Source organism: Seriola aureovittata, chromosome 24 (assembly GCF_021018895.1).
Source record: "Seriola aureovittata isolate HTS-2021-v1 ecotype China chromosome 24, ASM2101889v1, whole genome shotgun sequence".
Taxonomy (NCBI): domain Eukaryota; kingdom Metazoa; phylum Chordata; class Actinopteri; order Carangiformes; family Carangidae; genus Seriola; species Seriola aureovittata.
In genome coordinates, this window is record NC_079387.1 from 4,421,546 (window position 1) to 4,447,241 (window position 25,696).

Here is a 25,696-nt window from a genome sequence, read left to right on the forward strand (position 1 = left end):
CTCACAGTTTAATCATATTTATATCTTATTGACATAGCACATAAAATTATCAAATAATTATTTTTGACAGTTGTGTTTAGGTACATATGTAAACGTGTACAGCTTGCAGATTTAGTCTATCTAGAATCACCATAAAATTATTAAAACAGTAGTTCCCAGCAGTTGTTTTGAATAGAAGAAAAACTGAAATTTCGATAAAGATTTGATTTAAAAAGATAAAAAATTGTAAAAAAATATCAATAACAGAAACCCATAGATTTCTTATCCTTATAATATTCTTGTGAGATTTAAGGGGCATTGTTTAAAACTACCTAAGCAAGGCAAAACCTAAACACATTTCATGCTAAGATGTTTTTAAATGCTACTGTAGCATGGAAATTGCATTTGATGCTAAATATGTCCCTTTATAATAATAGTGCTCTGAAGATATAAAAATATATCTCCTTGCCCTTCAGGAATGAGGGTATGAAGTGCAACTTTGCAATATTCTCTTTACAATAACCGGGAAGACTGTTTACAGACTTTCTTTAAATTTTATTTAATCATAGACATTCATGAAGGAAAAATGATGCAATAAAAAAATGTTTCTCCTAGACACAGCCAACAGTAAATAGTCACTTTACACTTAATTCACAGACATTATGCTGAAACAGGAGAGGAAAATAATACATGATTGTTTTAAGAAATCTGATTATATTCCACATGTATTTCTTCTTGTGTACAAAGACACAAAGCACACAGTGAGCGACACTGGAAAGATCAAATGCTTATATACAGCAACTGTCTATTTGTCTAATCTTGATGAATGAGATGAATGTGGCTTTAATATTATTCTCGTATCTCTAATGTTTGATGGGTACACAAAGCTGCAGTGAATCAATCATGTTCTTTTCCGACAAATAAAACAGTAACACAGAGGCCTATATTCAAAAACCCTGATACAAAACAAAAAGCTCTCTATAAGTTACAAACTTACAAAAGATTGCTTTGAACACTACAAGCAGATATAATAAATCATAATCAAATGTCTCAAATAAGTAATAACATAAAATGACTGAATGGCACAACATACTTTTCTCATTATACTTTAAGACTTAAACATAAAAAAAATGAATCAATATTTTTTTTAAATGGAAAAAATGCTAACTTCAATCAAAAACATCCCATTTCTTATTTCTATTTTTTGCTACCTTTCAGACATGTCTACTCATCTTGTTATAGTAGTGAATGAAATATACAAGTGTGTCCTGTGTGTGTTTTAGAATGCCAGTTCAATTCAGCTCATCAGTTGACTCCGACATTGATCGCTCTCTCCTTTCCCGCACTGTGACGAAGTTGAGCAGGTCGACGGCTGTCACCACCCCGAAAACCATCTGCTTCAGACTGGGAGAGCCGTCTGTCAAGTCTGGTGGAGGAGCAGAAGGGTTCAGAGGGTGTATTTCAGAGAACCACCACACTTTTATATTGTTTTCACAATGATCTGTGATGCCAAATTCAATGCTTAGAGATTAAAGATTAAGATTAAGATTAAAACTCTGTTGAAAAGTGGTTTTGTTTGAATAAAAACCAACCTATAAACAAAACCAGTTTAGTGTTTGGTTGTATGTAGGAAATGGGACTGATTCCACAGCAGGACTCTAAAAGGTCTCAACTGTATGGGCCTACTGCCTGTACACATCTTATGCAATTGGTAATAGTCTATTTAAAACTACAATCCAAAAAAAAAAAAAAGAACAGCATTAGTTCATTTTTTTGGCCACTTGGGGGCAGTAACCTACAGACCATATTGCTATATCATCACTTTCTGTTAGTGTGAGGAATGTTTAGCAAACAGTTGCCTATTTTCACATCCAGCAAATATGAAGCAAGAAACATCTGGATCTATGTGTCTGTCCATGTGATGAATTCAAGTCAAATAATCACTCTCTTTTAGCTACATTATGTTCACCAGCTGGTTACATTTGTGCCAAACTCTTTTTGTGCAGCTTGGACACAATCAAACTTGGCCAGTGGACTCATAAAATGTGTATAAAAAACAATAACACAATATTTAAAGGTCAGTCTGTGTCCATCTTTAATCTGACACTCCTCTGGTGGTCATTATAAAACAGCTGCTGAAGGGAAGAGGAAGCACATATAAATCCTGCAGCTTGAGAATTTATTCTATTCTGTGTCACTGACTTTTATTCAGTGATTCCACCGTGTAATGACGTCAGGTTGCACTTCATGTTCAGATCCAGAAAGTCTGAGTTTGCCAATATCTTATCAACCACTTTGAATCCTGGACCAAAAACACACAAACACTCTTTGGGATGCTCGCGCTTCAGCTGGACTTTGACACTCATGTATCAGAGAGGGATGATCAGCGGAAAGTCGAGCCCCTGAGCCAGACCGATGTTAGCTTAAAAATGCGGGTGTGGCAGAGCCCCGGGTTCATCAGCAGTCAACAGTATGGCCTTGAGAAAGACACTGACCCCGCATGTGTACACTCAGTCTGAGTTGCTGAGGATAACAACACTGACCGATTGATTTATGGCATTCATGAGAATACATGTTATAAATCAAAGATATGACTGATTTATGCAATAATTGTTTACGTTAATCTAAGCATTTAGAATGACAGTTTTGTCATACCACCACACAGGGGTGCCAAAGTTCTGACTCAAGCAAGACGCATAAACCAAGGAGGTGTGTGTTCATTTGCATGTTTGTGAAAATGCTGTAGTACTTACATTGGATCTGTTCATGTACCACCAGCGCAAAGTGGTCAGTCTCCAGAATGCGGGATAGCTTTCCTAAATTGTCAGTGAGACGGATCTGTGAATGGAAATGAGGGAATGTGTTGAGATTGCTAAGAGGTGAATAAATTCATCATTAACATGTTATCAAAAAAATCTAAGTAGCATATGCACAAAAGGGGCTATTATTTATCTGGTGAGATGGAAATGTGTCAAAGTTTTCGGTGAATACAGATTTTTAAAATACATACTTTCAAATCTTTTACTCAACTCCATTAAACGTGTCACAGCTGAACCTGGTCTTGTCTCACATCCTGATTTGCTAAAATCTCTCTAGTCAGTTCAGAGCCTTTTCACCTGGAGATGCTCCCCTGAACTGGTCTGCCTCATTGGCTCCTGCTCTCAGCCAATCATAATTAAGAATTTAGTCTTCAAATTCAGCCTATAACTTGTATGAAAAACACCACGAGGGGATCTCTTTGTCACATTTGGACATTTCCCTGAATGCAACAGCAATGAACAGACATGTTTTATATAGTGTCTGACCTGTTTGAACTGCTTGTAGAGCACTTTGCTGACCGGGTCCGACAGCTTGATCTTTCCTGCCAGAATTGAGGCCAACATGTTCCCCAAAGTCACCATGCCCAGGATTAGCCTGCACACACACACACACACACACACACACACACACACACACACACACACACACACACACACACACACACACACACACACACACACACACAGGGGTTGAAGTTAAACATTTGATACTGTGATACAACACAATAGGACCAAACATGATCCAGACCTGCAGTATTTCAGCGTGACACTCACCCGGCCTCATCCACCACAGGCGCCTGGTCGAAGCCCTTCTCCTTGAGGATTTTGATTGTCTTCTGACAGGTGACGGTTGGCAGGACGGTGAGGGGGGCGGACAGGTTCAGACCCTGCAGCTTCAGGTTCCACCACCTGACAGACGCAGAGGAATGAGAGGGTTTCACACAACCACACGCGCACACACACACACACACACACACACACACAGATAGAGGAAAATAGAGAATAAAGCCTTTCATTACACATACCATGGTTTCTTCACCATGAGGTCCTCCTCCCTCAGGAAGCCTTTGTCTACCATCCACTTGTCATTCAGGAACTTGGACCTTGAGGGTGAGAAATACAGATAGTTTTTAAACAATGAGTACAAACTAAATCAAGTATTTGCAAACAGGTTTTACGAGGCAGCCACAGTCAAATTTCATGTCGCCTCTAGTGAGTGTCTTACAAAACAAATTTTCTAGTGCACAGTGCGCTGGGAAATGTGCTGCCAAAACTGTCAAAGAGGAAGAAGAAAGCTGCAATTTTCCTCAAGAAACTAAACCCCAAACGCGTTTCGACAGCAGGAATGTGCCAGAATGTGACACACAAAATGTTTTTTTTTTTTTTTTTGTGAGCTGAAGATGATGAATTAAAGAATGCATCATCTGGTTATTTGGATGTGGGATTCTCACATGTAGTTGCGGATGGAGTCGGGCAGGATGACCACACAGCGTTGGCCCTCCTTCAGCTCTTGGGCCACGTTCACCGCTGCTGCCATGGCCGTTCCAGAGCTGCCTCCTGTTAGAGCAAAGAGCAGGAAGCTGAGTTGGCTTTTCCTCACACAGTCGGAAAGTTGGTGTCGGTGTTTGCACGGACTGTGAGCACTTACCGCACAGCAGGCCCTCATCTCTAATCAGCATACGAGACATGTTGAAAGACTCCTCATCATTGGACTTGTACCAGGTATCAATCACCTGGAAAAAATTAAAAAATTAGTGGTTGTGAGTCAGGTAAACAAAAGAAAAGGAAGTGGGGGGGGGGGGGGGGGCAGTTCCTGGAACTCACTGATCTGTCGAGCACGGTGGGGATGAAGTCGTACCCGATGCCCTCTACCTCATACTGGGTTTTATCGGTCTTGTTAAGCTCATCAGGCTCAGCCAGGATGGAGCCTTCTGGGTCGACTCCAACAATCTGCACACAACACACACCATTCATAAGTGGCTCAGCAGTTATTCCACTTCAGACACTTTCAGCCAAGGCTGGAGTGAGTATGAAAATAATCACAAAAGCTATGCTACTTTCAGACTCAGGAGCATAATCTTACAAAAACACTGACTTGTCCTCTTTGACTTCTGGACGGAGACAACTTACTTTGATGTTGGGGCATCTTTCCTTCAGTTTGCGGGCGATACCTGTGATCGTCCCCCCTGTGCCTGCTCCTGCCACCAGCATGTCGATTTTACCTGTTAAAAAAATAAAGATATGAAGAATTTTCTTGATTGTTTGTCGAGCAAATCTGGTTTCTGCTGAGAGTTGTGAGCAAAGACAAAGCTATGTCAAAGGTACTGATTTGTGTTATATGGTGAAAGATCTTGGTACCGTCGCACTGCTCCAGGATCTCTTCAGCTGTGGTGTCGTAGTGAGCCAGTGGGTTGCTGGGGTTACGGTACTGATCCAGGATGTGGGAGTTGGGGATCTCGTTCTTGAGGCGCCAGGCGACGCCCACGTGGGACTCTGGCGAATCGAAGCGGGCGCTGGTGGGTGTACGGACAATCTCGGCTCCGAGAGCTCTCAGGACATCCACCTGCACAAAAAAACACCAAACAACCAGGAAAAACAGTCAGCAATCTATCATTGTACGACTTCAGATTGGGCCTGTTAAGTTGTACCATAATTTTACCAGATGTGCAGTAGGTAAGCTCCATATGCATATAGATGTGCAGCATGTGTCATTTAAGGATTATATACCAAGACCCTGTGCAATCACTGTGGCAGGAAGGTTTGGACAGCCTCTCCATCTCCACCATGAACAAAATACTGAAGTTCAAATGCAGCTTGTAATGAACATAAGCACTTGAGAGGCTTGATAAACCTGCTGAAATAGAGTCAAACCTACTACTAAACAGGTGCACTTCACCTGCGTTGAAAAGGGCAGGTAATAAAGACAAAGAAAGACTCATTTCTGCAAGTTTTAACTTCAACTAACTGACTGGAAAAAAAAGGTTCCATTATCAGGCTTCCATGTGGGCACTGAGGTTAAACCATAAAGATTTTGAAAATGAGTCAGCAGCTTTTTGAATTCATTAGTTGGAAAACTAAATTTACATTTAAGGACAAAAGATGACTCTTACACGTTTTTACCATTTGTCTAGGGAACATGAACGCACCACAAGAGACTAAGAGTCAAAAATATTCAAATAGAAATATGCCAGTTCGGGGAATTGCTAGCAAATGTATCCCCCCTTTGACAGAGTGATAGTTTCATTCTGACAGAGAACTCACCTTCTCCATGCTCATTTTCTCAGGCATGACAATGATGCAGCGGTAGCCTTTCACAGCTGCAGCCAGGGCCAGTCCAATACCTTAACACACATATACGAGCACATTTTATAACGCTGTTGCTCAACACCTTTAAATACCATTCCTCGTAGACACCCATACATTCCTGAGTAGAAACAGATGCCGTTAATTACCAGTGTTTCCAGAGGTTGGCTCTATAATGGTGTCTCCAGGCTTGAGGATCCCGTTTCTCTCAGCGTCCTCCACCATCCGCAGGCTGATCCTGTCCTTGACACTGCCGCCAGCGTTGAAGAACTCACACTTGGCCACTAAAAAAAATACACAACGGAAACATTTGTTTCAGTGTCACATTAAAAAGGCATTTTGATAAGAGATTATACAAAAAAGATGAAATGATGCAATCGGTGCTGAAATGCCTTCAATTCATAAGTGAATCATATTCTGAGCTGGAACATTTGTAACATCTCTCGCCTCCCTACTCACAAGTTTACAAGTTGTCAATGAGTGAAATTGTACTAACAGTCACACCTTCGGCCTTATCTGAGAATGTGTCTTGGCTTAAGTGACTCACATATTTCACATTTGAGTCCAAACGCTTTGGGGATCTTGTTGATGCGTACCAAGGGAGTGTCACCGATCCTGTGCAGGATGTTTGGGAGGATGGTCGGAGCAACAGCTCTGAGAGAAGAGAGAGGGTTTCAGCGTTGTCTGTGCATGTAGATACACGGCAAAGTTAATCACATCAACATCACTCGTTGTTTTAACTTGTCGAGACTAGTGTGGGGTAATAACAGTTGCCGCCACTTGTTTCTCTGGTTTGAGGCGTCTTTTTAAAACAAGTGTTTATGTGTCAAGTGTCACTCCTCAGTTATGTGTTACAGTTGGTTTTCACTGGTTTAAACAAACAATGGTCACTGCTATCTGTACAATAAGTTCCAAACAAGTGTTGTTTGGTCAAGCTGGATTTTAAACTGCATATCAAAACTGTTTCACGTGTCACAGCGTTAGAGCCTTGAACATCACACTGACCTTGGAACTCGTGTGTGAGGAGAGTCGGCGTTCGAGGCTCCCAGGCTCCATTTGCAGCGGCTGGGAAGGTCGGGCCGGATCCATTTCCTCTCGGGAGAAGCGTTCTTTGTGTTGATCTGAATGGTTCGGGCCGTCTCTTGGGTGTCCCCTACCTTGGGTAGCTTGTCAAGCCCGTTCAGTGGGAAGGAGCCCTCCCGGAGTTTGGCTTCTCCGTTGGTGTGGTTGTGCAGCTTGGCAGCGTGGGGGCACACTGGGCCATTGACAGTGGTCTCTTTGGTGGAGGGAACTGACGGCATGGTTTAGCCTGGAAAACACAGAGGAAACAGGATTATGTAGTTACCTGTGACATTTTCTCCATATAGATAAGATTGTTCCTTAAGGTATCCAGGACTGATGTATCAGAAAATTAACAGAAAATTTCATGAAAAAGACACGTTTTTCATCTTCTTCATTAAAGATACAAACAGTCAAAATGTACATTAAATTTAATTCTAACTATATTGTTACATAACACAATAAAAGCGAAAACCCAACACTGAACCACTCCTTTCCTCCATAAATGCTGAGTCATTACCAGCACCGGCAAAGCTCTGTCATGCTGTGAAATTTGGCAGTGCACTCTGCTGTTGTTACCCCCCCCCCCCCCCCCCCGCCCACTGCAGGTGTCACACCTACACATATTCATTATTACTTGACATTTCACGTAGTCATGATGAGCAAATGATCATGCTGTAATTACAGAAATTAAGAGTAATGGGGAAGGAGGAACGACTGGCTGATCAAGCTGTAGTTAGTATTGCATCATTCCTACACTATAGAAAAAGGAACAGTGACATTTCTTAAGAAGGTGATGTGCGCTACATTTCTGAAGAGGAAAAGAGATGAAATGTGCAGGCAAGGTGCCTTGGATTATCTTTGTTTGTGAATGTAAAACTAAAATGGCTCAATCATTGGTTGTTACCAGCTGTAAAATGTTGTAAAAGTTGCAAATGTGTAACTAAATGTTAACTGAAATTCAGTACTGCGAGGCGATAAATAGTACGAGTCTGTGTGGTCCAAAGAGGGGCTTTAAGGTGGGTCAGTGACTTTAAGACAAGCTGAAGAATAAACATTAAAATAGTAGAAAGGTTGATATTAGTTTCAGTAATAAAACCCGCCCAGAACAGGAGCAGACGGTTCGTCTTGCAGGTATAGACCTAAGGTTTGGCAAACAACGAGGACTGAAAATATATAGTGACAGATTGTGATGGGCCTTTTCACCAATTACTGGCATTTGAATGATCAATTATTGAATGCATTAATTGAAAAAATAATGTGCAGATTATTCACTAATGAAAATAATCAGCTGCAGCCCTACAGACAATATTTTTTCACAAGAACAAAAAATCTGCTGCCTCCCATCCTTTAGCCTATCAGCATCTCTGTTTGACGTGTTAGTTCATCCATTTGGTTTCTCCACCATCCAGCTCTTATGAACCTTCACTAATACACAGTGCACACAGCGGGGCCAGCTGTTGAACCGGGGGCCCCTCTTTGACTCCACCATGAGTTCAGATAGTGTCCACACAGTAAACCAACTACGTCTTCTTAAGCAAACAGCTCTGCATGGGAGAGAAATCTGGTCCAAGATACGCTGCTTTGGAGTTATAGACACACTTAAAAATAAGAAATGAACACAAGAATACATTTATACTTCCGTCTGTAATCCTTACGTAACTTTCATCAGTTATCGTTTTCAGTGCCTATCTGAAAGTGTAAGGTTTTAATCTCCTTTCCTGCCCACATTCAAAGCTTGGTATCAGATGATCTCCGCATGCACTCTTAAGGTTACACTGGTGACAACGGCTGTGGAGAATGTGGGAAGAGAGTAGGTGATATGTGGGTTCAACAGGGCAACATGATCCTCCGTGAGAGCACATGCAGCCCATAGTGCACGGCAGGAAAGACTTGAAAGAGGATTTAACGAGGAGAAATTTCAATTTGTTTAATACGCCACACTTAAGCCAAGAATCCAATCTTCAAATACCTACCAGGCTGAAGAAATACAGTGCAAAATCACCTGATCTGAGCCTGGCAACATCAAACCCAGTCAAATGAAAAATCCCTGTAGCAATCTTACCATATCAGACTTGGTTATCTGCTTAAGTCGTGACATTTCTAATCTCCTTTGGTATGTAAAGTGCTGTAGCCATTTTTTGTTTTAAATCTCAGCTTATTATAAATTGGCACAAGTGTTGCTCAGATCACTGCTCTACCAGCAACAAACACAACCAGGGTATCCGCTGGTCAACAGCACCAGAAGAGCAGCCTATAGATACTCACTCAGCCATAACAAATGGTGGGCCAAATGTGAACATCAGGAATGCTGGGCGTAGAAATACAATGTAAAACTGTGGACACATACAGCTGAAAATAGGCAGGTATGCTAATTATGATTACCTTTTAATTTACATGCAAATCAACATGTTTAACTTTATGATGCTATGATGCTCATAGGTGTGTAATGATAACGATCATACATACTGAAAAGATAGGTTTATAAATTGACAAGTAGACAACAGCAACAATATTAGTAACAAGAATACTAACAATTAAGTGTCATCCTTTTTTTTTTTAGGATGAATAATCTTTTTCAAAACATAAAATACCAAATTACCAGAGTTTCCAGACTCTCAAATGTGCAAATGTGCTGCTTTCTTACATTATAGTAAAGAGTATTTTGGGGTCTGGAATGCGAAGATGACACCCTGTGCTCCAGGATACTATGAAAAGCATTTTGCATTGGTTTCTGATGTTTTATAGACTAAAAATGTATCTACTAATCGGAAAATCTTTTGACATTTTAATTATTTGCAGTGGAGAACCAAAAATACCAAAAAATAAAACACTGTCAGTTTCTCTAATGTGAATTTTCGCAGGTTTTCTTAGCTATATATGATAATAACCTAAATATCTTTGGGTTTAGAGCCTTTGGTCAGATAACTTCTTCTACTGGGACATTGGCACTGTTGTTTGACATTAAATTGAGCGATTAATCGATAAAATAGTAGGTCAATTGATCGTTAGTTGCGGCCCTACATTGTCTACTATGTGTTTTAACGTCTAATAGATATGTAACAGGGAAGCTATATGACATTAAAAATGAATAAAAAAAGCTTAAATCAAATACTAAAGAATAAAACGGCAAAATTAAAACGAGAGAAAAACTCTAAAGGAAATTACACACGATTCAGCACTGACCGGGTGGATGACTAAAAATTGAAATACATACTCGTATAATTGACATTGTATAATTTCATAGAAATAAAACATATTTCGTTTATAGTCTGCAGCAATTAAATGAAAAAACCCCAAGCCAAATTTGCTGACAAATAGCCTATCAAATATCTGCACTACGCAGTTACAATATTGCATCAGACATTTGCATTCAGCCACCAAATGTGAAACACCACGTGTTTAATGTATCTATTCTAGGTTTCTTCAGCTAATGGTTCCTCTACTCGTCTGTCCCCACTCACCTGACGACTTTAATGCGGCCAGAAATCTGTAAGAAAATATATAAATAAACCACGGAGGACTCCGATGTACACAGCGACCCTGAACAGCACGTCGGAGTGAGCACTCTCCCACAAAGACAGCGGCTTTCGTGACGAAACACGTGGACCAAACGGGAAGGACGTGGTCAAAGTTTCACGGCATCCTCCCATTGGCTACGGCGAGGGCGTCTGTTTGTTCCACTCCACCAATCACAGCGGAGATTTCTCAATAAGGGTTTGGGAAAACGCTGTGTTAAAGTTGTCTGTACCATCTGTTTACCTTTTATTGACCAAACACGTACTGCATGGGCTCCGACGCATGTGACATCTTGAACACTTCTCATGAGTGGATATTATTTTCAAAATGTTACTGATATGGAGACAAAAAAAAAATAGTTTTTACAATATTTGAATACGCTTTTTAATTTTGTCAACACATCCTGGAGTTATGGTGATCTCAAACTACTTTTAACAATTATTAAATCTATTTTAAAACAGCTGTACTGCTTCTATCATTAAGGAATGTATGTGAACTTTGAAATAATACATATAATTGATAGATTTCCATACTTTTCTATGGCTTTACCTATCAACCACTCCAGTTTTTTTTAAGAAGCAAGTATCCTTAAGTAACAACTTGGCAAAGCAGGCAGCAGATACCACAGACTGAGCCCAAGAGTCTCAGATTTACTGGGACATTTGATTGATTGCAAATATATATAGAATATCACCTCAGCTTCTCCCTGTCTTGGAGAGCTGACCTATGTAAAAATCTAACACTTTTTTTTTTGTTTGTTTCAAATTGTCCTAACATGCATATCCATATCAAATGACCTATTACATAAGTAACAAACAAATGACTGCTTCCAAAGAAAATATAAATGGGTGTAGGGGGAAGGCCCACACCAATGGCTGATTAAGCTTTGGTCAATATTGCATCAGTCAGTCAGTATAAAAAAAAAAAAGTGAGTAATGGAAAAAAGGCAACACGTTTTACAAGTATGAATTAAGATACATTTGCAGCAATGTAGTTATATCCATCTATTATTAATCTCATATTTAAAGATTATTCCTGTGTTTTTGAGTCAGTATTTAAGTTTGAGAGTTATAACCACAGGGTGACAGAACTGAGGAGCTCTTTATTAGGTATTTGACCTTTTGAAAATTATTTGGTGCCTATTCCACCTACTGGTTTTTTAAGTACTCAGAAAAAAAGAATAAGATGCCTCCATTTTGTTTATCACTTAACATTTTGACCAAAATCTTGGCTCAATTTTTAATAATTCTGAGTAATGGCTTTCCATAAAGTCTCACCATTTGTTTTTAATGACTTGACATGTTTTTTTCCTTCTATAAAAAGGAGTCTACATAAGAAATAAACTAATGTTCTTTTAAGCAAGTGGTGCCAGTGCAGAGTTACAAATCTGTTTTATTGAGAAAGCGACACAAGCTCGTCTTAAAAAAAGGGAATAAAAGAAAAAACACTTCCAACAATTCACCAAAAAAGAAAATAACTTTGTCATCACTGCTGGGGTCAAGAGGGAGGGATTTGGTGGGACATTGGGACAGTCTTGGCTTCCTTCAGAATCGTCCAGAGCGCTCCCGATCCCTCGACCTCCGCCTTTCGCGGTCCCGTCGTCGATCCCTGGAGCGGGAGCGTCGTTCCCGAGAACGCGAGCGAGAGCGGTGCCTGGTGGGAGAAAAGACAAGATTGGTTTACAAATTCTAACTGATCCTCAAGTAGAAATGTTCACTTTCAAGATTTCCGCACCTTTTCCTGCGGCGGCCGTACAGCTCCCTTCGAAGTTCCCGTGATATGGGTTTCAGGTGCATGAAGTTGCAGAAACCACCTCGGGTGCACTCTCTGTAGGAAAAGAGTACATGCCGGGTTAAAACTTGCTGACATTGCATTGTATTTGGTGGAACAGTGCCACAAGGAAAAGGCTCTTAGTTACACATGCTGAGGAACATGCCAAAACATCTGATGATTTATCTCCCTCGTGTTCGTCCTATCACTGGCAGAGCAAACAACCCACGATCCAATGGAAAATCACTGAGAGACTCATAAAGGAGAGGAGCAGAAGTTTCCTCACACTGTGCAAGGACAAAGTTTATCACTGCATTTAAAAGAAAATGCGATAATTCCCACAGCGCCCATGCAGCTGCAGAATGAGTTCAGTGCTTTACTGGAGGATGATGACAAGCTGAATGCAGTCAACAGTGGACCCTCATCTAGCCGCAAGCATGGGGGCAAAAATGAGCTACTGGGCCCCATTTTCCCCATGCTCACCCCAGTATCATGTCATACTGTGCTTCAGTGGTGCATATACTCAAACAAGATTTCAATTAAATGAGCACAGACCAATTTTAACAGAGTAAAGCCCAGAGCTTTCAGAGCCACTGATATTATGGAGCCTCAGGCCAATTGCTTGCTTCACCCAGTTGGTAGCTTAGCTGCCGGGTGAACAGTGAAGCTTTATCGTGGATTGTCTAGCTCCAGACTTTCCTCCAATCTCAGCACCCTGCTGCCAATGCCACATACCTTTTCATGCCTTCACCCAAAGCCCTTACATACACACACATGTGGCTTAGTATAAAATTGCTTGTAAAATATTCAAAATTTTGTATTAAAGCACCCGGGTTAATGTTGATTGTGATTTTATGGCCAACAGCTACTGATAATTTAAATGTCATTACTGACAATGGTATGGCCTGTCATTATGTAATAAAGAAATAAAATATTTTTTGAGTTATTGATAATGTTGTAAAAATACCAAACATCTGCAGATTAAATCTCAGCTTCAAGAAGATCTCTTGAAGATCTCGCTGCTTTCCTTTGTTGTTATAGACCAAGTAAAGGGAAAATAAGAAATCCTCTGCTCGGGTACAACGCAGGCAATGCATTCAAAAAATGTCAAAGCAATCAAGAATGAAGAAAACGGTCTGCCTTGCATCAGATTTCCAGGTGTTACTCACCCCATTTCATACTGGCGGCAGCACGCTTCCCTGAAGTCAGTGACGGGGGAGAGCTCTGCGTGGATGGGTTGACCATTGAACCAGCGGTTGTTCAGGTCCATGACTGCTTTCTCTGCATCCTCCTCACGACGAAACTACACACACAGGATGAGACATGAGCTTAGAGAATAACTGGTGGTAGCTAAAAGGACATAAATAAATTTAACGTCATGACAAAGCATCAACACTAAAAAAATAAACTGGGCAACAGAAGAATTGTAAATTAGAAATTAAAAATTAGAAATGAGTTTTTAAATCTGACATAAAATAATTAAACATGGCTGTTTTCATATCAGCCCATAATGATCTCAATTCAAGATCCCACTAAATTTAAAAGCATTTATACTATCTTTTTAAATGGTTCCCCCTATTGTAAATATATTTAGATCCATCACCAACCTTAACGTAAACGTTGCCAACAAGGTGGTCGCCCAAGTTATCGCACACATTCATCTCCTCCACCTCTCCATACTTCTCCTCCATCTCTGTGAACACCTCCTGTGATGAAAAGAAAGAGAGGAAAAGAACGATGAACCTGTCCAACAGGTTCTCATCCTTTATCTTGAGTTAAAATTAGCACCTGGTAACAAGGAAACTGTTTATCCCAATCAACCACATCAGCTAACAGATCTCCTGTGGAGGTTACTTTTAGACGTTTGTTGGGTATCGAAGGAAACAAAAAAATAATAATAACATATATTAGTTAGTGACAGTGGCCAATTAATTTTACTTTTAAACACTACCACAATCACAATTTCTTTTTTAATTTAGCGAACGTGAAACGTTTCCATTAGGGAAGCTGCGGCAAATTCCTGCTGCGTAAATATTGACTAAACTAATACAGGATTCTTGATTCAGCAAAGCTGGGTACATTTAGGCAATGACATGTTGCACCTTTTGGCAACAAAGTGTTCCAAAAGGCGGACAACACTGCTGTGACATCATGTTCTGCAATTTGTGGAATAAAGTAACAAGCACAAAAGGTCACTCACCTCGAAGAACTCATCGTAGTGCTCCTGCATTTCGACATCGCTGACGGCGCCTACAAAATGTCAACAAGGGACAGTTCAGGCAAAGCTAAACAAGTGTTGGGAGAAAAGTCTTTAAAACGGACTGTGTAATACCTTTAAACAGACAAAACTAACTGCAGTAGCATGTAGCATGATGCTTCCTGGTATAATATAAATGTTACCTGTAAACATAGATCACAGAGGTAAGATTCTGTAAAATATTGGATGCTCTCTCATGTTAATTCGACCAGTTTCACAGAAGCAAAGTAAAAACTAGAGCTGACCCCTCTTGGTTTGGTATAGTTTACTTTAAAATTACATTTGCCACTGATTTTCCTTTTTGTGTAACTACATGTACATTATGTGCAGAGGGGCCATGACATAATACCAGATAATATTTAGGTTAACTCAACTTCAACTAGTTCATGATGACCCCCTGGCTAGGGAAGGAGGGTGTTGAGGACAGCACTACTAGAAACCTGCTTCCATGAATCAGAAGCAGGAACTGTATGCTCAGTGTGAAACTGTTAAGTGTAAAGGAAAGAGGAACAGTTAATTATAGCTTTTAAGTCTATCACATAAGCAATAATGAAGGATCTGAAACCAAAGCTGTTCTGTGCACATTACTGCACCACACTGACTCAGGTACTTTTGACTAAAGCCGGGGAAACATGCAAAACAGCATGAGGCCAGTTACTAACTCCAGGAAATGATGTGATGCCTTAAATGCCCCTAGAAGACATTTTCCTACACTAAGCCAGATTTATGTGGGGAGGTGTGACACAGTAAATCAGGTGGTCGGTGCTGGAGGGTCCTGCGGATGAAGGGAGAACTTACAGTGTAAACCATCAGCAGACTGGGCAGAGTTTTGAAGGTTATGAAGGTAAATGTTCAAGAGGGAAATGGTCTGAAATACAAAACGTAAACTTCTGTGATATAAATCCAACCAAATATAGAGCTGGGGAGGGAAAAAAAATGTGATTAGATATTTTTCTGTCAGGAAATTGCACTAAGTTCCAGCTAATTATGTGACGGATGAAGTTGCATTCACAAGCATCTCAGAAACAACCACTCTTTCATTTATTGGAGGGGAAGCTCACTGGACCCCTTCACTGTTTTGTAGATAGTTTAAAAAGATGTTAGCATGTTCTTCGCCTACTTTTAGTTCTTTTTTAATAGAGCAGGGCATTGGCAAAAAATAAGACAACAATTTTTGGCTGTACAGTCTGGCTATAACCAGTCATCAATCATTCTAACACACCTACCTGTGAGAAAGGTTCTGCTTCAGCTCTACTAGACTGGACTCAACATATTTAATGAAAACCCATAAACACACACACACACTTCTAAGTATTCCACCACAAAAGCAGAGTCTGTGAGAACTGTTCGTTTTGTTTGTGTACTGGCGTCACGGTGGAGATACATGTGGCCTGCACTGTAAGTCACGTGACGGCTGGAAAACAGATAGTCACAAGCAGGTGTTTGTGCTTGTTGTTGGTATTGGGTGATAACCGATGAATGACTGATTATTTGGTCTGGGATACTTGGGAGACAACAGGGTCCCCACTGGGTGTCCAGCTAACAGGGCTGAAGCAGTACCTCACATCTGTGGTTATTTGTGAACGCCACTTTTAGGAAACAGAAAGGGAGGTTGCTGACAATTTTTTTTTTACTTACAGCGGGAAGCGTCGGCGGTCTGTGCACTGTTCTGGGGATTACGGTAGATGTTCTGAATCAAGATGGTCTGCAGAGGAAAGAACAAAAAGATATGTGGTCAGACAGGATTGCTTGGTGATTGTCTAGTTTTGTGACATTTCTAATGACATCAACTTGTATTTTAGCTTGTGTCTTATTATAAAGGCATAATAAAACACATATTTACAAACAGAGCAGCCTCATAGGCATGTCTATGAGTGCCTTTAAAAGCACTCTATAATGTTTGTTATCATTATTTTCTTAAGTTATAGAGCGTTCATCAATATCAACTGGTTTAATCAGCGCCATTATTTTAGGAGGGATTTTAGGTGGGATCCTCACCTGGCTGAAGGTTGGTTTGTTGTGCAATCTCGAGCAGCGGTCTCCATGTCTGCAAGCTCCAATTTTAAAATAGAATGAACAATTGACCCTGGAAAAGAAGGAGTAGTGTCATCATATTTGGAAAGGATAAGGCTGATGAAATAACGTAGGTGAACATGTCACCCAGAGCAACAGTGACTCATTAATGTGTTTTTAGTAGTTTGTGGACAAGAATTGAACTTTAGATCAGGCTTTAACAACTTGGGCAAAACTTGTAAGTAGGATCAACTCATTGTTCTTTCCATGGGATTTGTTGGCTGTATATATGTTAAAAGAAAAAATACAACCAGGCATATACTTAAAAACAACCAGGCCTACAGTATCAGGTCCTATGACCAATACAAAAGCTATGGTCACTTTATCTTAATCTCAGTGCTAAACTAGATATTGTGGAAGTTATAATCTCAAAATGACTGTTTACGTGTGTATCAGTATCATGTGATGAACATGTAAACACTTTCTCCTGATTTAAGAAAGCTAGCTAAAGCTTCTTTCTTGATATTGGGAAATCAAGACGTCTGCACACAGATGATCAGAAAAACTAACGTTATGAATAACCAGATTTAATGTAAACACCATAACACCCGAATATGCTGAAACCCGGAACACAACTTGGCATGTAAACGTACTTAACATTGTGTCACATTTTTTCTTGGTCTTCAGTCTCTGGTAAAAGGATACATTTATTTCTGTCCACTTCTTTTAATGAGTGAAATGAACATTACACGGCTCTGTTTGTCTATCTTAACTATAGGTTGGTTTGAACTTTCTCTAGGATCTCCACAGAGTCATTCTCCAAATCTTAGTCACATTATTATAATAAAAGCATAACAATGCGCTAATGAATTTTGTAACTTGCAGACAGTTTCCTAGTCTCAAAGGTGTAAGGTGCATTTTGCTGCACTCCACTGGTAAAACGGAACAAAACAATCCGCCTGAGAGATAGCTACTCTGCTAACAACCTCGTTTATTAACCAAGCTGCGCGTTACCTTGCTGTTTAATAACACATAAAGTATGACTCAAATGTGTATCTGTGTAGCAAAAAACAAAAGAACATTTTGTAAAATTAGACATTTTGGCGCAAACCAACAGTACACAGTGGCAGCAGGTTAGCTAAGGTGTCTTCATGAGTTTCATTCAATGCGTTAGCTTCCTCTTGCTAATGTAAGGTTTACTGTGACATTCCGCGGTGCTGCGGCTACAAACTGAGTCCCGTCGGTGGTGGAGAAGAACCGCTGCAAACATACTTTGTATAAAACTAATCAGTTTGGTGACTGATATAATAAATATTAAATAAAACTTACTTGTCTTTCTCTGTGCCGAAAATGGATGCCAGGTACTCCGCCATTTTCGGCTCGTCGGAAACGTAATGATGTACGTCATTACGTAAAGGGAGGGCGACTGCGCAGTCGTGACCACCCGACAACTTGCAGTGACCCTGAACACCACATACTGGCGATGTTGTTCCAGAAAGAAATCTCAGAAATGGTTTTCTTCTCCTCTCAGATAAGCCCACTTGTATTATTGCTCAAATACCCTCAAAAGTAGTCAATTGTTACTTCATTATTCATTGCAATTATTTGCTCAATTATTATTTTTTCATTTTCATCGTCTCCCCTGAAAAGTAGGCTACATAGCAACAAGTGATTTTTCCATTGGTGGAAAGTAATTGACTACATCAACTTCTGTATAAAGAGTAGCCTGCAGATAATTGTACTGTACTTGATGATGCATTGTTATAGATGAAACCACTCAGGATAAAATAGGTAAAATTTGCTAAACATCAGTTATAGTAATCATAATGTTGAATAGCCTATATTATACTTTAAGACTATCACAAAGCAGCCATTGTGTGTACTTTTTCTTTTGATACACAGACTACATATTCCTTAAAACAACAACAACAACAACAACAACAACAATAATAATAATAATAATAATAACAACAATAATAACAATATTAATAGTAGTAATACCCACACTTTTATCTAGTTGTGATTGTTGTTGTTTATTTTCTCCCCTGAGATGTATACATCAATGATGTTGATGAATATTTCCATTTTAGGGAGATTCTAGTCTACTGTCTTTTGTTGAAAGATATTGAAGTTGTCCTGCCACTACAATTCCTACAATTATAATAATATTTTATGTGTAAAACACACACAAAAAAACATAATATGGAACAGAGTTAGCCTATATGTAGCATCAAAACTTGTGTTAGTGCTTTCCCTTCCGTTCTTCAGAATTTTTGGTATAGTTATTTTCTTTAACAGACAACAGATGTAATAATTTAATTTAAAAATGTGCTACTTTGGCCCTAATGCAGCCTCTGTAGTCTGTGGTCAGTACTCTGTACAGCAGTGTCCCGCCCACAGCACGATCTGATTGGTTAAACGCCACGAGTAACAGTCCATCACGCTAAATGTTGCTATGTACACAGATATATATATATATATATATATATATATATTAATATACACTATTATGGATTAATTGTAAATTACTAACTTATATTTAATGTAACCATAGTCCACTGATTCTGATGTTAACTTGTAAGTTATTATAACACATGATAATTTCCTAAAGTTTTAGTCTTTGATCTGCTGCTACATAGTTTTATTTAAATGTAAATACATTTGTCAATGTAAATTCAGATCTTATATGTTCATAAACCATTTGGTTGACAGCATTAAAAAGTCCTCTTTGTTTTGGAGGGGGGTGGCAGGGTTGTTGCGTCCCCTACCAATGTTGAGACCAAACCTAATTCCTTGCTCAAGAGGCCGCAGCGTCCCCCTCTCCTCCTCAGTGCACTATATATCCTCCACGGAAACCACACCGCTGTGCACAGGGCCACACAAGTTTGCAGGAGATGCAGACGGCAAAGATGAAAGGAAGGGAGAGGGGAGAGGAAGTCAGCTTGAAGAGGCTGAACCACAGAGGCTGAGAAAAAGTAATGATACAAGATGTAAAGGTGCACAGACTGAAACAAGAGTCGGAAATGTAAAGAGAGTGTGAGATCGTAGTAAAACAAAACATGTCTGCTGTTGCCGTATCATAACAGAATCAGCACCTGAAACTGTGGGAACCCCCTGTTTTGAGATGTTTCACTGCATTGGACCTGCAGCACTTGCAGAAGACCACCCACCGGCTCAAATTCACCTCCACTTCATTCACCGCCCCTGTTGTCGGGGGGAAAGAGACAGGGGTTGGACAGGAGTGAGCAGCGAGAGAAGAGAAAGAGGAAGCAGTACAGTAAGTGGCTCAGATCAGCACTTCTCTATTTTGTTCAATCAAATAATGATGTACTTGGAGGAACATCTCCCACTTGGATTGTCTGCGAGTGGAAGATGACAGGAGGTGTTCCCATCATGAGGCCTAACCGCTGCTGGACTGTCCTGAATGTGTCCATCTTAGCACTGCTGGTTCTCGCCTTGAACGCTGACAGTAAGTAGTTGATATTTCTTTGAACATTTTTTGTGCTGTCTCAGTATTTGTTTGGTGTTACCTTTCCTTCCTCTGTAGGTGTGTGATGGTTTAAATCAAGTCTTTGGACTGAAAAGTCAGCTTATTTCATTTGGCCTGGTTAGCTTTGTGACCACTCCCCAAATTCTCTGGTAAGAGTTGGTGGCCTGATTTCTGCGAGGGTCATGAACTTTTAAAGTGCTGTGTACAAGCACTTTCAGATTTTTAAAAGGTCAGCGTTGGCGCATAGCCACATCCCAAACACCACCATCAGCTCAGTTTGGTGTAAAAGTTATTAAAAGTTGAACGGATATCAGTTATCGAAGGGGGTTTATCGCGATTGGACCACAATTCTGCCTTTAAAACTTGCCTTTAAAAGTATGAGAACTCCACCATGAATGTCTCTTGAGCTGATGTAAAAAACTGCATATTCCCTGATGCTAAAAACACTACTTACAGTTCATTTCTTCCACAACAGGAGGGTGTGTTTTTCGTACATGTGGGAGCTCGTTGGAAACTGTTAGAGATTTTATTTCAAACATAGAAGAAGCACAAAATATTTCTAAAAGCAAGACACAAAAAGCCTTCATTAATCATCTTCATGTTCCTTGTGATTTAGAAATGCTGTTATAGACAAAGGAGGTAATCAGTTTTCCTTTGGTAATAGGAAGTACTAATGTAATTTCTTTTAAAGAGTAAAGACTGTGTGAGTGACTTCATAACTACTGACCACAGTTTCATTCATGTATTTATGTACATTCTGCGGTTTTCTTGTGCCGTAAATGTTTCTTTGTGGTGTGACAACGCGGTGTGTGATTTTCTTACACAGGAGATGTATTATTTAAAACTGGCTCACTGTGGGAAAGTGAACCACCAACATTATTTCTCACCATGTTTAATGGTGTTAAATCATTGTTACCTGTGACATTATTACCACGAGAAAACCAGGTATCTCCACATTCGATCATCAAGCAGTTACTCCGGAAATATACAGTGGATGATTTTAAGATCATGCGACGTGTCCAAAAGCTCCAGAATGGCTACTAAATGGACCTTTTCGTGAGATTGCTTTGTTAGCTTCTTTTTCAGATATCAAAAAAATGAACTCCAGCTCTACATGTATGGTTGAACTGTTACATGTGACGTTAAAGTTCCCCTTGGGACAGTCTAATTCAGGTGGGGCCCACTCTCGGTTCCTGCAGCCGCTGGATCTCATGCAAATTGTGTTCACAATTAAATGTCACCAAGTCATTTTTTTTTTTTGCATTTTGAGTGTGTTTAGAGAGTTTTTTCAGTTTCATTTTTACTGTAGTTAGTCATGCGTGATCTTATTGAATATGAAGTTGCTTTTTATTTCCTATGTAACTTTCACAGTCTTACTAAGAAAGTATTATGAGGCTAATGTACTTCAAATATGTGTTTAGTGTCCTTTAACTAATATAAATCCCATCAACTATTCACATAACATTACAAATATTTTTTTGTCATATAATATATGAGGTTGTTAAACTAAAGAAGCCATAGTTCCAAATCCTATGTTATATACTATTATCATTAATTTATCTCAAATTCAACTTATCACTCATAATCTGTTATGTTGTCATTCTCTTCTGCAGGTGAAGACTGTGAAACAGTAATTAAAGTACAACGCCACACACTTTACGAGGCCTTCATTGGACAAGAACTTATCATGAACTGCACAGTTGCTTTCTGCAACAGTTCACCACCATCAGTGATCTGGTACAAACTTGATCAACCTATTGGCCCTGTTAATGTCAGCAGTGGCAGTCACATTAAAACAGTGTGGAAAGAGTTAAGCCGTTCTGAAGGGGTATCGTTTTTGATCTTCCAAAAAATACTCGTCAGCGACTCAGGTCTGTATCAGTGTCGAAGTGGAGATAGTGTGAGTCACAGCATCAACGTGTCTGTCCATGGTGAGTTTGCCTTTTTCAGTAATTTATACAAACCATAGGAAACCTGAGTTCACGCTGTCCAGCTTACATTTTTAACTGCTACTGAATAATAACTGAACAAATGCAGCTGATTTCATTTTGTACTATAAAACATGAAATTCCTCCTATTTACACCCCCTCTATCATCAAATCATTTAAGACTTGAGACAGTAGCCCTGTGTTGTTGTGTTATAGGTCATGCTGAAATTACCACTGTTAAATGGGAGAATGAAACAAGTAAGAAACATTTATGTTTATAGTGTTTTGTAGTGATTCTGCTTTTTCACCTGCTTTTACCTGCATTATGAAACATTTGTTTTGTTCTTTCAAACACTGTGGCCTGTGTTAGGTTTACATTGATGACATAAACACACATCCATGTTGAGTAAAACTACTTTTTTCTCTCTCGCAGGTAGCCCAACTCCTACCCCTCAGCTCCCAGAAAATATATTGATGTATGTGTACCCTGCTGCTGGGATTGTGACACTTGTTGTCATAGTGATAGTTCTATCCATCATATCAATGCGAGGGTGTAAAGGTGAGATGATCTGATTTGTTTTTATTCATTTTATTCTTTACTCCAAGATAAAATGCCAAGTATTTGATTAATTATGCCATTCACATGAAACTATAATTTCACCATCATGCAGGGAAAACAAAGAAAGAGACACAAACTGAAAATAAGGTAAGATAAGAATACATTTTCCAATTTATAACCACATTATTTCATTTTTATTCCTTCAAACTGTTTAATGCAAAATGCTTTTTCGGATGTGCGTAGTACATCGTAGTCCCCATGGTGGAGCAGCCCTCCCCACATGCCGGCCTCCATGTCTCGCCAAGACAAAGCCCCTCTGCCCCGCCCTCCCGGAGATCCTCCCGGAGATCCACCCGGAGATCCACCCGGCGAAACGCACCGTCCTCCCAACCCAATGAGGCGCCGATAGATAACGAGCACGTTTATGGCGAGGTAAAAGAGGACACGGAGAGAGGGAGAAACGCGGTGGAGGACGAAGGGAGTTCTGTCGTGTACGCCGCACTCAACCATCAGCCGCCACCGGGGGCTGCTGCTCCTCGGCAATGGAGGCGGGAGGAGGAGTTTTCAGAGTACGCGGCTATCCGAGTGTCTTAAAGACCCAAAACAAACTCTCAAAATCATGCGGAGTAATATGTGTCTTGGTGTTGGCTAGAGTAAATTCCACTCACACTAGAGGACCACTGATCAAACAGGTACATCCCACAGGAGCAGAGGAGAGCAATTACAAGAGGATACAATGACCCACTCACAGCAAGGATTGCGGATACACAAAACTCATCTTGGACTCAAAACACGAGGAAGCTACAGCACTGACTATTCCACCCAGTCTACCCAAGACTCCAAAGACTTGCCAAATAATTTAAGTGCCATTTGGTCAATACTTTCAAGGCCCTGCACACCTGCACAATCCAGTTGGAAAATGAATGTTTTGCATCACCCTTGTTGTCTGGAGTTTTCAACATCAGAATTCAATTAGGCAAATTCTAACTCCCAAGGATGTGAGTTTGAACATGACTGTACTGAGAAAGGCCTCATCTGTGCACAATCCAGAGAGGAGGTCTAATCATTTACTATAAGTTGAGTTGCCTCTGGGTATGTAGGGCTTTTCACCCTGTAAAAAAAAAAAAAAAATTTAGCAAGAATGCCATTGTGAATTTTCCCCTTTCACTGACTTTTCATGCTAGAAAAGATTGGCAAAGGTAAATAAACTACACCAGTTGTTAGCATGTAGTAGCCTAAGCAACAGCTAGAAGACCAAAGACAACTAGTACTACTACTTAAATAGTTGGTAAGATTACCTGAGTCACGTTGTAAAACTTGCAGTAAGGACGTGTTGGTGCAAGTTTTTTCAGAATTCATTTTAGGTTGTGAGACTGTAAATGCGCAGATCAACCTTCACTTCAATGTGGAAATTGGAGAGAGAGTATATTTTAACAAATAAAACCTAATATTGTACATTTTATGCCAGGGATGAAATGAGCTACAAAGCCCTGAGACTGTGTAGATCTACAGCATGGGAAAGGCAAACTGTGTCTACAGCCAGTGTGGTTTTGTTTGTAACCCTGGTTTGAATGATTTGTGTCATGCACCCGCCGTACATGAAAACTCACTCGTGTTGTTGCACATTCATGACTTCAATTGACTCTTCTGAGTAACATCACATCTGACAACAGTAATGTTTTGGGGATTCTACAACCTGTATCATATCAACTCTTCATGCATTTTCTGACTCAACGAATGACTAATGAGCCTTTGGGATTTTGTGTTCCACACACCTTTAGAGTTACTGATTGTGATTCTTTAACTGGGAAATAGAGAATGTAATGATTATCTGATTATTTTGTGCAATCAAATAACATAATGTATATCCATAATTGTCTGATTTGAAAATGAAGTTATCACTCCTGACTTGCTCTTGCTCTTTGTTTTCTCTAAAACAATTTCATACCATGGAGGCAGAAATGTTTACTCAAAAATCAACAAAGTTTCAGATCTACCAAAGCTGAAAAAAAAAAGATGTGTGTAGCCAATGTGTGTGTGCTTGAAATGCCTGTAATCAAAAACAGGAAGTAAAGTCGACCACATGCCATTTAGTGTTATATGTAGAACACGTCTAAGGTAATAGTTGTTTTACAGAAGGGGATACGTTTCCACCATGAGATCGAAGTACTGCCTGACCATCCTCCACGTTTCTATGTTGGCGTTGCTCGTTGGGACTTTGGAAGCCGATAGTAAGTTATTCATTATTTCTAAATGGCTCATCTCAGTCTGAGCAGTGTCAGCACTCTTTTTCTGACACCAGGTAATCAATTTTAAAGGTTATGAAGACTGAAAAAGTTTCAAATATACTTCTTGTATCTCATGTAAATCAAGAGCGGGGGCATATTACACATATTTTACTGGACATACTCAAAGATACAACGAAATGAAATACACTGAATGCGGAAGTGATTTGAGTCCTATTAAGGGAAAACGTAAAAAAAAACAACCATAATCTATCATTCACCAGTGAGTGTTTAACACAAATTGTTGCAAAACTGACAAAATAAGAAATTGTTAAACAGGTCTTTGATGCCCTAATGCAGATTTCTGTTCATTATTTGCATCTCTGAAGGATCTCTATAGAGATATGGTTATAAGAATATTAGCCATACCTCTTGTGCAACCATTTAAGGGAGCATATATTACTGTAAAATCAGTTTTTTCTTGATCCATATGCATTATTTTACTTCAATTCTTCTGGAAATGCGGATAGTAGAGCTTGAGCCTCATAAGCAGGACTCTCTCTGAAGTCTCACCTCTTTTGTTAAAGTCCAAAAAAGTAAATCACTTTTCTCCTTTGAGAAGAAATTAGACAAAAATATATTATATATTAAAATATATATATATTTGATTTAATGAAGTAAAATACAGTTAGTTCTTTATCTACGCAGACGTAAAACTTGTTTCCGTGAACCCAATCATATCACTTCGTTTTATACCATATTTGGAGAAAGCAGT

General features: G+C 39.6%; 3 protein-coding genes across 5 annotated transcripts; 1 reads left to right on the forward strand and 2 right to left on the reverse strand.

Moving 5' to 3' along the window:
• Positions 1-513: 513 nt before the first annotated feature.
• cbsa (cystathionine beta-synthase a) lies at positions 514-10,774 on the reverse strand. Its single transcript, XM_056370080.1, has 15 exons — positions 10,625-10,774; positions 7,107-7,410; positions 6,649-6,755; positions 6,251-6,385; positions 6,060-6,139; positions 5,157-5,361; positions 4,929-5,020; positions 4,623-4,748; positions 4,447-4,531; positions 4,250-4,355; positions 3,824-3,901; positions 3,573-3,707; positions 3,285-3,393; positions 2,733-2,817; positions 514-1,405 (listed from the first exon to the last, which is right to left on the reverse strand). Exons 2-15 carry the CDS (start codon positions 7,400-7,402, stop codon positions 1,272-1,274), a joined length of 1,773 nt encoding a protein of 590 aa, XP_056226055.1. The 5' UTR covers positions 7,403-7,410; positions 10,625-10,774; the 3' UTR covers positions 514-1,271.
• Positions 10,775-12,053: 1,279 nt separating this feature from the next.
• Positions 12,054-18,117, reverse strand: LOC130165112 (splicing factor U2AF 35 kDa subunit-like). 2 transcript variants are annotated; one of them, XM_056370043.1, is made up of 8 exons: positions 18,049-18,117; positions 16,705-16,792; positions 16,345-16,411; positions 14,650-14,699; positions 14,057-14,155; positions 13,619-13,752; positions 12,414-12,506; positions 12,054-12,332 (listed from the first exon to the last, which is right to left on the reverse strand). In XM_056370043.1, the coding sequence occupies exons 1-8, from the start codon at positions 18,090-18,092 to the stop codon at positions 12,224-12,226; spliced, it is 684 nt and encodes a 227-aa protein (XP_056226018.1). In that variant the 5' UTR covers positions 18,093-18,117; the 3' UTR covers positions 12,054-12,223. The 2 variants fall into 2 exon arrangements, with proteins under 2 accessions (XP_056226018.1, XP_056226019.1); XM_056370044.1 differs by lacking the exon at positions 18,049-18,117 and adding an exon at positions 15,505-15,574 and having other exon boundaries at positions 16,705-16,767.
• A 1,288-nt stretch (positions 18,118-19,405) lies between these two features.
• Positions 19,406-24,604, forward strand: LOC130165313 (uncharacterized). Of its 2 annotated transcripts, XM_056370477.1 has the most exons (7): positions 19,406-19,694; positions 19,806-20,188; positions 21,823-22,140; positions 22,354-22,395; positions 22,571-22,696; positions 22,809-22,843; positions 22,940-24,604. In XM_056370477.1, the coding sequence occupies exons 2-7, from the start codon at positions 20,092-20,094 to the stop codon at positions 23,288-23,290; spliced, it is 969 nt and encodes a 322-aa protein (XP_056226452.1). In that variant the 5' UTR covers positions 19,406-19,694; positions 19,806-20,091; the 3' UTR covers positions 23,291-24,604. The 2 variants fall into 2 exon arrangements, with proteins under 2 accessions (XP_056226452.1, XP_056226453.1); XM_056370478.1 differs by lacking the exons at positions 19,406-19,694; positions 22,354-22,395 and having other exon boundaries at positions 19,716-20,188.
• The last annotated feature ends 1,092 nt before the right edge of the window (positions 24,605-25,696 follow it).

What these genes read in the sequence shown, in the direction of transcription:
- cbsa (XM_056370080.1), bottom strand. Translation starts at nt 7,402, where the DNA reads ATGCCGTCAGTTCCCTCCACCAAAGAGACCACTGTCAATGGCCCAGTG. An exon ending in TGGACTCAAATGTGAAATAT is followed by an intron (nt 6,386 to 6,648) that starts GTGAGTCACTTA and finishes TATTTTTTTTAG; the next exon opens with TGGCCAAGTGTGAGTTCTTC. An exon ending in CCACCGTGCTCGACAGATCA is followed by an intron (nt 4,532 to 4,622) that starts GTGAGTTCCAGG and finishes AATTTTTTCCAG; the next exon opens with GTGATTGATACCTGGTACAA.
- LOC130165112 (XM_056370043.1), bottom strand. Translation starts at nt 18,092, where the DNA reads ATGGCGGAGTACCTGGCATCCATTTTCGGCACAGAGAAAGACAA. An exon ending in TTCGGCACAGAGAAAGACAA is followed by an intron (nt 16,793 to 18,048) that starts GTAAGTTTTATT and finishes CTTCTTTTCCAG; the next exon opens with GGTCAATTGTTCATTCTATT. An exon ending in GACCGCCGACGCTTCCCGCT is followed by an intron (nt 14,700 to 16,344) that starts GTAAGTAAAAAA and finishes GACATTTTGTAG; the next exon opens with GCGCCGTCAGCGATGTCGAA.
- LOC130165313 (XM_056370477.1), top strand. Translation starts at nt 20,092, where the DNA reads ATGACAGGAGGTGTTCCCATCATGAGGCCTAACCGCTGCTGGACTGTC. An exon ending in TCTCGCCTTGAACGCTGACA is followed by an intron (nt 20,189 to 21,822) that starts GTAAGTAGTTGA and finishes TCTCTTCTGCAG; the next exon opens with GTGAAGACTGTGAAACAGTA. An exon ending in CATCAACGTGTCTGTCCATG is followed by an intron (nt 22,141 to 22,353) that starts GTGAGTTTGCCT and finishes GTTGTGTTATAG; the next exon opens with GTCATGCTGAAATTACCACT.